Raw genomic sequence first — 11,857 nt, 5'->3', positions numbered from 1 at the left:
GCTCTGAATTACTGGCTAAGCCGAATTGTTGCTAACTGCCGTTTTGCTGCGTGAAAACATTAATATCGATAGTAAATTACAGCGCCACTTCCCATCGCAGCTCAGTAGCAAGCAATAGTTGAGCCTTCTGATGACAATAAAGTGCTTTTTTGGAGGCTAGTATAATTGTCAGTAATACATAATTCCCTTCATTCGGCATGCAGAACATCTACAGCCGCTTGAAAAATAATCGAATCTATGATAGATATGGAAGGGGCTTAATTCACACAAGACTCTCTATCACGGCTCGAGAAGCCAGACGGGGGTCATGTTGCACCGTAGTCTGCTTTAGTTCTTGGAAAGGAATATCGGGGCTTTCCAGCGTTCAGACACCAAAACATGAGATACCGCAGCGGTGGCTAAGTGGTTGAGCACCCGCCTCGCATGTTGGAGGTGCCGGGTTCGATCCTCAGTGCCGCCGGGTAACCACCGGTGATACAATAGGTACAAGCTGTCACATTGCTAGGCTAGGCTTATCTGGGAGAAATGTTAGGAAAATTTGTCTTTGACACCACCTTGAGTAGCCGAAAATACTTTGTGCCATAGCGCTCTTTGGCCACAGATGCCTTTGTGCCACAAAAATCTATCATCATCATCGTCATCATCATCATCATCATCATCGATACCGTGGAAAATACATATATGTCTGACCTTCAGAATCAGTAAAGGTTTTATCGCATCCGCATGTGTTTCTAAAGAATTTCTGAAAGAAATAAAAAATGTGTATAAATTTTCGTCAGTTCAGATAAGGGCCTATGAAATCTGAAAGCGTCGAATGCTTACCCGGTATGTCCAATGACCGCATGTGCTGTAGAAAGATCACTGAGAGGTTTATCAAAAGTATAGACAGAAGCTGCTGCAGAAAAGAGCGAAACTCTAAACGCTTTTTATTTGGTATCCTGTTTTCACTCTGTTTATCGGTGTTCATCCCCAAAGATCTACAGAAGAGCATGGCTAGAAATCCGATTTACTCACCGCTAAAGTTATAGCAATGACAACGTGAACGACTATCGAGCTGCTGCCAGCTGCTAACTGGCGCTGTGCAATACTTGACTATCTTTATTTTCTATTTTGTGCTGCACAAAGTCGTAAAACAACTTTTTCCGTTCGGCTGCAACCACTGTTTCTACGGGCCCATCAGATAGATGCGCGTATTGCAGAATGTCTTCAATTTTTCCTGTGCTCCACGCAGGAAGCTGATCATGACATGTTCACATGATGAGGCGCCTCCTACGCCGGTTACGAATGAAGAATGTCGAGCGGTACACGATCAGTTCCCCGAAGAACGCGACCAGTGCCACGGCCAGCCCCAGAAGCCCCACGTAGAAGAGCGCCGCGGTGTCCTCGACCGAGAGTGAATGGACTTGACTTGCGGAGGGACGCGCCAGATACCAGCTTTCTGGAAGCAGCTGAAGCCGCTTCCGGTCTGTCAGTCCGGACTCGTGCATCCAGCGGCATCTGCGAGCACCGGCGTACGTTATTAGTACTCGTCCTGGGTTGGAAAACACGTAGGCAGACACACGTAGACAGCGTCTTCGTCGACCACCTGCAGCGACCCAACAACGTCGTCTTCGCTTGGCGACTGTGTACCGTAACAATATGAAAAAAAAAATCAGGTTTCACGATGTTTGGAGGAAATGGTTGGAACAGGTTTGGAACGGGTAGGCAATAAAAAACGTACAAAAGAACAAAAGAAAATGCCTATGCTCCAACGCTCGGAGCAAGAACAAGAAAATGAAAAATAAAGAAGCACCTTATCTACGCTAAAACCAGACAAAACACATTTTCGCAAAGAGCTTTTTATTTCTTTTCGTTGCGAATGTTCTCTACTTACTACTAGCCGTACGCAGCCTTCTTCTATTTCTAATCATTAGCCTTCGATGTCGCACACTGCGTGTGAATCTGCCGAGAGTGTCAGCGACAGAAGACCCCACCGATCAGGCCTGCACCACGACTGAACCATACAGCAGCAGCGACAATGCGTTTCTAGCAGGTTGGCACGGAACTATTCGGCCTCTTCCTTAAGTCGCCTTTTAGAAAAAAGAGGTTTATAGTGGCGACCCACTGTCTTGCCCGTTGGGCCGAAGATAGCCATGCCGCAAAGCTCCGCCGCCGAAGTCACGAGGTTTTTTGTGGAACACATTTTCCTGAGCAACGGCTTGCCCGAGGTGCTCATCACGGGCGGAGAAGCAGTGTTCATGGCTGAGCTGACGGAAGCCATCCTGCACTGCGTTCACAGAAGTCACAAGAAAACAACCGTGGCACGTGCGTAGGAAAGCGGCCTCACGAAACGTTTGAATAAGGCCACTGCAGACATGCTCGCCGTGTACACCTGAGCCAAATCCAATACTAGTGATGTCGTCCTTCCTTATGCCTTGAACTACGGCACTGCTGTGCAGGTGACCGCACAAACGACACCTTTTAGCCTCGTCTATAGGTAAAAAGACACAATTAGCCACGCTCGCTGCAATGGTTCCGTATGTCTCTCACGAAGACAACTTTGACGTCACCGCTGCTTGTCTTCAGTAAGCTTCACTTCGTATTACTCAGCGTTGTAGGTACACCTACCGCGCTAAGTTGTCCTAAGCAGTGCCCAGCTTTGCACTGAAGACGAGAACCGTACCGACGACCGACGCTACAACCTACGACACCGCCACGAGGACTACAACCACGTGACAGAGGATATATGTGGGCAGCGGTCCGTCGTCGGAGACTTAATAGAGAGTTCTAGCGTAGCCGGACAACCGCACGTCAAGCAAGCTAACCCATTGCCGCTGCTACTGTTGCCTGGCTTGCCTAGCCATATCTGCCGAACGGAAGCTTTTATATTAGTTACCGAGTTCACCGCACGGTGAATCTAACAAAAATAGCAGCGCTAAAGCCTGCAACCACTGAAGAAGAAAGGACAAGCCCCAAGTGCTTAGATTTTTCTTATATCCAAAAGGCACCAACTAGCCTAAAAAGACGTTTTAATGAATTACCGCACGGTACTGCTAAAACTTTGAAATGAAAACCTTTTGCAGTGTTATTTCGGTCGATACTGCGGCGATTAGGCGAATTGTACTCTGAATTCACTGCCGATGGAGCGACAGCATCTCTTTGCAACAGTCATGCACGAAAGTGTAGTTCATGCCGTGCGTTTGGATTCTTTATTACCCACGGTAACGGACGCTTTGTGTTTGCACTCGTAGCGTTTAGTTTGAAAGAAGAGTGCCGGATTTTCTTCTTGTAACCAGCTAAACGCATAGATGTCAGTTTCGGCAACACTATCGCTCGTATACATATGGCGAAGAGATTGAAGGGAACGAAAAAAAAGACAGAAAGAAAGTTGTGTTTATTTAAATGAATGGTTGATCAACATTTGGGGTTTAATGTACCATAGCTACACATACGCTTTGAGGGACGCCGTAGTGGCAGGCTCCGCATTAATTTCGATCAACCGAACTTCTCAAACGTGCACCGACACCGCACAGCATAGGGCCGTTTTTACACTTCGCCTCCATCGAAATAAGGCCGTCGCGACCGGAATAAACGATTCCCTGACGTCGGGCCTCACAGCTGAATGCCACAGCCATTGCGCCACTGCGGCGCGTCTCAGCGCAGATTAGTCAGAAGCGATTTGTAGGCCGAGTGATACTAACCTTGTGTGGAGAAGCTTCATGATTCTGGGCTCCAGAGACTTGCGCATGAACATGCAGAACTGGGCCGCTATGGTGTGCTGTTTAGACGCATAGATGATGCCCCGTCCTGGCTTCTGTGGATACAGGGCAGCAATGTAGCTCCGCATCACGTTGTCCTCCATGAAGATGACGGCACGCTTGAAAATCATTTCGTCAAAGGTTTCACGCGTGAAAACAGCCGATGCGGGCATGATGGACCGGTGGGCATAGGCCATGGCTAAAATCTTCTGAAGGTCCTTTTCTGGCGAAACCTGCAGAAATTCGCATTTTTAGGTGAGGCGCGTTATAAAGCAAAACGTTTGTGCAAAACTTCGGCTCCCGGTCTGCCAACGAGAGTGAGCTAATTGTGTTGCTCGCAGAGGCAGGTGAGGATTCTAGCGCGCATTGCGTATGGACCGCCTTCGCACCGCGACGTCAGGCAGATGCTGTGGCGAGGATGCCATTAGCGGTATTCCGCCGACGAAGAAGACAGGCTGTGCCTCCCAGCGCCCACGGCAGTTACGTCCGAGACTTTGTGGCTGTTTTTCCGCAGCATAGTGCGCTCGCTTGCAGTAGCGACAGCACACCGACAAGCTGCGGTGCTTGGCGCCGACAAGCACAACAAATGTTTCATGGGCTTCTACAGATTTATCGTAGATGAAGATCGCTATGGTCCGTGGCCTGCTTCTCTGCGATGGCTGTCATCGACTAGCGGCAACCATATCGTAACGGTGAACCGGTTACGTTGCTTCGCTGCTACACCGCAATGACATGCTTAGCACTACACAAAAAAACACACAAGTTGTTTGCCCCCTCTGGTTGGCCCATCACGCCAGCCGCGACACCCGCCGTTAAAAAATAACGTGTGCGGAAGTTCTACGAACGCGTTTTTCGAAAACAGGGTTCATACCCGGCGGCGCCCCTGAGCTGTCACTGAGAGTGGGATGAGAGATCAGAATCGGGACGACCACGGAGGCCCTGTATGGCTGGCACAGAAAAGTTGAAGGATATCCCAGCTGTGGACACTGACAGCTCAGCGCTTATACGCCGCAGAGAAATCCGTCGTTACGAGTCGAAACGCGGTCTGGTGGTATGACGTTGCAGAGCATGCTCCCGAAAACCTGAAAAGTTATCCTTCCAATTATTTAACTATAAATTTGAAGTACATGTGCCAATTCACGACAGCACCAGAATCGTTAATTGCAAAATCGGGCGTACTTTGAATTGATGCTCGAACGTGGTTCCTGTAATGATAATGGGCTTGAGGTGCGGCCTCTCCGCCAAGTCTCGGAAGGTCTCCAGGCGCTCCGTGGGCGTCCTGACGCTCATGTTTGCTTTCATGGTTCCCTGAAAGCAGTTCATCAGCACCAGGACCGCCAGCCACCAGACCGCGAACACCACGCGGCCCACCACGTCACGCACGGGACGGATACTGCCTGCGAAGAGGCACGACCGGGAAACAGAGTCAGACCTCGGATCACGGATGAGAAGTCGAATTCTTGACGCGGTTGTAGCCTAGGATGAAATATTTTTTCTCCTTCATTTGGACAATTTTACCCTCCTTTCATCAAGAAACGAACTTCTCCGGCGCCGCACATGTGCTCTCATCCCTCCGTGTGCGGTAACCCTCCCCCGCGGTCTTACCCGTGCAGAGGAGGTTGCGCTTAGGAGGACCCGGGTCGGGGTTGCCCTCACACCAGCCATCACTCGGAAGTGGCCTCAGTACCGAGAATTGTTTCCTCGGCCATGGTGTCCGATATGTAAACACGAGGACACTGAGGCCGACATTCATCACTTACTGTGGGACTGCCCAGCTTTCAAGCCTACAAGGATTCGGCACCTGATGGTAGCAGGTCTTTCACCAAGCAACCCTGCTTCATACATTGCCTGGACGCAGGGACCGTACCATCGTTCTCTACTCGACTTCATCAAATCAGCTAACCTTTTTCTATTAATTTAATCTCTACTACATCATTCATCACACCTTCACCCATCATTGATGCCCTAGGGCAATAAATTTCGCTTTAAAAATATTTTTTCTTATTATTGTTTCTAGTACTGTAAAATGCTTGGAGCGCCGCCTGGCGTGATGGGGGCCTGTTTTTTTTATTTTCGATGGTTAGGAAAGACTATGATGTAAACTTGGTCTTCTCTGTAATAATTACCATTACTTGAACATTCCAGGCCGGAAATGATACTTTGTAGTTGGGAACTGTTAGGAAACAAAGCATATCAATTTGCCTTAAATTTTAATTTCTATTCATATTTTTCCGGTTTTTCGTATTTAGTAGTGCCGGGTCAGTGTTTGTCTTGCGCCCATTCACTCCCTTTACGCCTCTCGCGCAGTTTGCGTACAATGCATAAACAACTCAACTCTCTTACAAACATGGTGAAACTGCTTAATGTTTTGTAAAGATGCAGCGAACACGCAATAAAGGAGCCACTTCGCTGTTGATTGCGAACGTTCCCAAACACATTACACTCACATTCAACCTTGACGCCAAGACATCTGCGTGCTCTTTCACAGGCGCTGCTTCGATCGCCGTCTCCGATACTAGCCTCTTTCACTATATCGCTCGGCGCCACTATTTCAGAGCCAGTTTTGTCGATTTCGGAATGATGTTTAAATGAGACCGGTTTGAACTGAATCCAAAAGTATTTCATTTCATGCTTGAAACCAGTGTGGACTTATAAACATCCTCTGCAACAACCAATAATCCGATCTTTGTTCTCTTTTCGGACTGAAAGACGCCCACCTTCAAACATCATGACACCGAGGACGTCGAAGAGGTTGACGGTGATGAGATCCTTGAAGCGAATGGGAGAGCGGATCGCTTCGATGAAAGTCATGAGGACGCTCACCAGGGGCCAGCACAGTAGGAGGATGAGCCAGACCTGCGAAAGGGGACGATTAGGAAGAGGAGAAAATAGGAATATAGCCGATGTGATATCTATGGTACGTTTAAAGAAGCGTTTGCAGCCCTTCAGCAATACAAGCGCACTAATTTTGTACGCCGCAGATCTAGTTAACCACTTTGACACCAATATCAATAGCAAAACAACACCATGCAGTCCTTTCCCAATAATTTCAAACGGGCGAGCCCTTTTCGCTCTGTGCTTAGTGCGTGCAAGTCATTGCCACGGTGCGTCATATGCTTGAGCAGCTTTCGGTCGGTGCGATTCAGCTACAGCTTTTTTTTTTCGTAATGCTCGCACCGTCAGCAAGACAATAATTCAAGCGAGTTCCGAACAGAGAAAGCGCCCAGTGCAGTTGTGTTACCTTCGTAGCACTGAGGCAGTTTTCGTGGCTAGGAGATTTTTCCGTCGCCTGTACGTGACTCTAAAGCCACTTACTGGGTGCATTTCGCGACAAAACTTCAACTACAAAACTTCCTATAAAACTGAAGGCGCTGTGGGGGGTAAAGGTATGTAGGCTGGTAGTGGGTGGCACTTCGGGAGGGTGGAGATCGTGAGGGAAGATGGGCAGAGCTTCTGGTGAAGGAGGCTTCACACGCCGAGGCTTCACACCAATGACGCTGACATTTTCGCCGAAAGCCACTGGGGACGCTATAAAAGTAAAATCTCCGTAAATCCAACATACCAGCCTAATACTTCCATGTTGCGAGTAACGCCTTCGACTTGTGCATGTTTAATGAGCTTTCGGCCGGCGAGAAACCCATCTCGACCTGCGGTGATATCTAGTAGCGGTTCGTAGCCCTTTCGAAAAAATTTTAACGCGATATTGTTAACGGCCCTGTGTCACAGAAAAGCCGGCGCGGGCGTCGTTGGCCACCAGGAAAAAATCCACCAAAAATAGTCTTTCTTTGTCATGTTCTTGTGCGTTTGTGTTTGAATGCTCCAACTCGCCCGACAGTCTGTGCTCCTGGCCTCCTAGGTCACGTGAACGTGGGACGTCATCGCAGCCTGCCCATCGCATCGTGAGCAAACTCCCCATCATTGCATGTGCAAGTTACATAAATGATTGCTCGCGCGACGTTACTGGGAAAAATCAACCTGCGCCACACAAGACCCACCGGTGGCAGCACCTACCTGCGCACGGCAGTGGCACATCGCTTAACCGCTGCACCACTGCGCCAGAAGGAGTGTGAGGACTCCCAACCATCTATGCATGTGAACAGAATGGCCAATCTCGAAAATACGGGCATTAACCCATTAACACTATCGCGTTACAGCCTTAAGGCGGAACTTAAATGCCGATCCCCTCCAGTTCTGTTCTGATCTGAGTAGAGCAAGGCTACTCCTCTGCGGGCTCAGGATCTCGGGTCACGCGTTTTAATGGCACTGATGTTTTGGAGCAGTTACGGAGAGTTGTCCTTACTGCTCCAAAGAAATTGCTAGATTTGGCCAGATGTCTTTGTGACGCATTTCCTTCGGCTCTGCGCTTTCTTCAGGCGCGTCGCCAATTGCAGTTCCATAGGAGACGACTGACTGTGGGTTGATTTCACCGTGAGCAGTGCGAGACCACCTCAGTCTGGCTCTGGCCAGAGAGGGAGGGAGAGACAAAACGTTTATGCACTGGTCCCAGAGTCGTGGGAGTCTCCATGGGTGGAGTCCCTACACCAGGACTTCTGCGGCGGCTGCAAAAGGTTGGGACCGTTCGACCAGGGAAAGCTGTTCTCCGGGTTCCCAGCTGGACAGCGCTGTACAAATGTAGATTTAGGATTTTATGCCGGATTCATATGCTTTGTCGCGAAGCTGAAAGGTTGCTCCGGATCTTCGATTTGAATTTACCGTTACAGAAGGCTTCGTTCGTCAAACACTCACGGAAGTGAGGCCAGCTTGCGTCTCCCGCCTGAGCTACTGATCAGTATCGTCGCACTTGCCTCGAGATCAAAGCTCATCAGGTAGCCAAACACGCTGGTCATATACGGGTTGGGCGTGCCGGCGTAGTACCGCGGGTTGCCGTACACGTAGGCTGGAAGCGGTGTTCCCACCGTGATGCGGTCTGCCGTCGGTATCACCATATGCGCTGTGACGTCAGACTCCTGCGTAAAGTGACGTAAGACCGCCTGGTGACGCCGAGCCTACATCATTTTGTGAGCTTTAGAAAAATATTTCATGTTGAAAGCATGTTTGGTGTCAGTGAATTACAGGAAAATTCTATCTTTCTTAGCGCATTCGTCACTACCTCGTTTATTGGAAGTATTTACTGCAGTGTATAATGGAGGTATGTAATGTATTGTGATTTCTACAAATATATGCGGAAATACAGTTTCATGTTCAGGAAGCGCTTACAATGTGCGACGAAATGATGCCTGTAAGTGGCCTCTCACAATATAAGAATGTCTGCCAAGAAACATTGATTCTTCGTCGGCCCGTTACCGAGGAATTGGCGTGGTACGAAAACAGCACGGTCAAAGCTGTTGGAGCCGCTTGGCCACATTTAGAAGCACTCCAACCCCCAGCCCCCCCCCCCCCCCCCCCCCCCTGCCCTTACTCCTTTTGTTATCTTTGCGCGGCTTTGAAATCATTGTGGTATTAGGACCTTCTCTCGAAGCAAGATCAAGATAAAATTGAAACCCAGGATTCAATCACGACCATTCTACAGAATTTGATGAACTTTTGCGATCTTTTGTTCCGATAAGTGTATTGCCTACGTACAAGGTGTGGGCTACAAAAAGTAATAACGACTATTTAAATACGCCCTTGGTGTCGCATCTTTTAGGTTAGGGCGAGAATCGTGTGAGTTTTCCGGCACCAGTGTCACCGTGTCAGTACAGCAGGCACACGTAGTGTTCCTCACAAAACAGTGTACAGTGGCACCTACGTTTCGCTCCAGCATGCCCAGTGGACCTCCCCACTCCCCCGTCGGGCGTCGGCTGGACCAGATCTGCTCGTCAGTCGTCTGGAGCTCCACACTGTCGAATTCATGAAATTAGACATCATTCAAAGGCGGATTTGAAGGGGATTTCGAACGTTGGAGAATATACTCAATAAATAAAAGTGAACTCTTTCATAACGGCTGCGTTGCAATGAGTGACCCTTACTGGATTCAAAATGAACACTGCGAGAAAAGAGAGAAAGCAGACTGGCTCGGCTGTCCTTACTTATGCAGTTTTTGTTTTTTGTTTAGGCCCGCCACTTTGGCTTGCTATCTATCGGGTTCGGCTGCCCAGGTGGGAGAATTAATGTACAGCTGCCTATTATGGCATGTGTTAAACACCTAATTATCAAAAAAGTAGATGCAAAACTTTAAGCTCTTGGAAGAACGGATTAAATTCAGAAAGCATGCCATTTGCCACTGCGGTTGTTTATGGACTTTTGTTTCACCTTCAAGCTCGCTGCATCCCCTGGTAGCTTGCCGCATCAATATCTTTTACGCATAAAAAGCTTTGATTATAATCATCCCAGAATGCGAGATTTCAAACATACAGGAAAAGTTAGGGAAAGATGCTGCAAAAACATTATTTATATTGAAAACGTTAATTCTAAAATTAGTAATACTACTACTTTATTGTACGCATTTGTCCCCGTTTGCTTGCACTGCCCGTTCCGGACGACGTAGTGCTTGTGGGCGGGCGAGCAGATTAACGAAGCGACGTACAGATTCAAATTAACGCCAGAAGTGAGCACTACGCCTCGACCTAAAACAACAGGAAAAAAAGATGCATAATGAGTTTAGACAAAAAGACAACCGCATAGCACAAAGCTGCTCGAAAATTACCTATGGGCACACACAAAATTTAAGCCAGGGAAAAAATTATACATTAGGGATACTCGAGTGACACAAGTTTGCATTAAGCAATCGGAGCGACCGTAACTGGGGTACCCGCAACTGATGCACCGTAAATGACGTAAACGGGGACGTATGGTGCTATACAAAGAAGACACCATTATACACAGGTGTCAGCGCGCCACACAATAGATAGACTCCGGAGCAAAGAAAGGCGCTAATGGCCAAATACAGATTACAGGCACCAACTCCTTAAATCTTATTTGGCTGTCTTCGGGCTGGTTATATGATTTAATCTGCGGGGCGTGGAATGAGCACAAACGGCTCCTAGCAGAGTCTCATCGTAGTCTAATATTAAATTAGGGTAAATTCGATGGACCCAGTATATTAATTCTGTTCCTTTTAGTGTTCTTAGTTTTATAACTGGCAGTTTATACTCAGTTTCCTAATTTTTTTAAGTAGTGAAAAATTTAACATACGGCTAGTATATTATTTAACAATTTGGGCTTGATTATTTTTATTGGCTCTAGATTGTATAGTCTAGTGTCATAAACTATAATTTTAGCCAGCTTAACAACCGCCCTATATTTTAGAGCTTGACTAAATGTTCTTCCTCCAGGAGATTCATATATTTGATACCTTGGCGCGGCGACGGTATAAAACGCCTAGTGGATATTGCTCTGCATTAAAAAAATGAAATTTCAAAAGTTATGGCTCAGTTACAAAAAAAAGGACGTGCTTGTCCAAGAAGATGTGTCTGCTCAAGACTTTAAAGTAAAACAAAGTGTGGTTTGGTTCTTTCGTTCATAAAACAGGTTTAGAAAATCTCGTGGAAATAAGCCCCTACACGTAGTATTGTAATAACTTCATCCTCTCATGAATGCGTTGAGGCGATTCGCTGCTAGGCGCCCCCAATATGCCCGCGACGCACTGGGTGAGTCCGCTCTCACCCACTAGCGATTGTGGGGACGCCATGCTACTGGGACTTTCGCATCTTTTTAATCCGAAGGCTCGACGCAATAATTGAGAAGGAGCACTTTACTTGAATCGGAGGAACTGCTGGAGCGTCTTGATAATGTACCAGGCCAGGCCCCCGAAGACCACTTTGCCGTCGACTTCCGACACTTCCAGAAAAGGTTTCATCTTGAACAGAGCCGACCCGAGTCACTGTTATCAGACTTGGAATAGGGGCAACTTCATCCACGGAAATCTATACTACATATCTCACAAACCTCTGGCGTTGAATTGTAGCATATAAGGATAATAAGGGGATGAGAGGCTTCATAGGATATATACGGGAAGCAAGGGAAGCAAATGGAAAGTGTCGATTTAATGTGACGTCAATGTAGTGTGAAATTAGATGTTCAGTTGTTTAGATATCAGAAATAATTCCATAGAGTTGAAGACAGCCACGCTGAGGATGGCATCCGAAACCATAAGATCCGCAAGTCGCTTGCTGTGCTCT

At 47.7% G+C, this 11,857-nt stretch overlaps 1 protein-coding gene across 1 annotated transcript; it reads right to left on the bottom strand.

Moving 5' to 3' along the window:
* Positions 1–1,250: 1,250 nt before the first annotated feature.
* LOC144129823 (glutamate receptor-like) lies at positions 1,251–11,535 on the bottom strand. The gene is made up of 7 exons (XM_077663891.1): positions 11,435–11,535; positions 9,487–9,577; positions 8,543–8,704; positions 6,455–6,593; positions 4,917–5,134; positions 3,681–3,970; positions 1,251–1,497 (listed from the first exon to the last, which is right to left on the bottom strand). Exons 1-7 carry the CDS (start codon positions 11,533–11,535, stop codon positions 1,251–1,253), a joined length of 1,248 nt encoding a protein of 415 aa, XP_077520017.1.
* Positions 11,536–11,857: the final 322 nt, after the last annotated feature.

The sequence above is a fragment of the Amblyomma americanum genome, chromosome 4 (genome assembly GCF_052857255.1).
Source record: "Amblyomma americanum isolate KBUSLIRL-KWMA chromosome 4, ASM5285725v1, whole genome shotgun sequence".
Lineage (NCBI taxonomy): Eukaryota > Metazoa > Arthropoda > Arachnida > Ixodida > Ixodidae > Amblyomma > Amblyomma americanum.
Note: the sequence above shows the minus strand (reverse complement) of the source record. Positions and strands in the feature narration are given on the sequence as shown.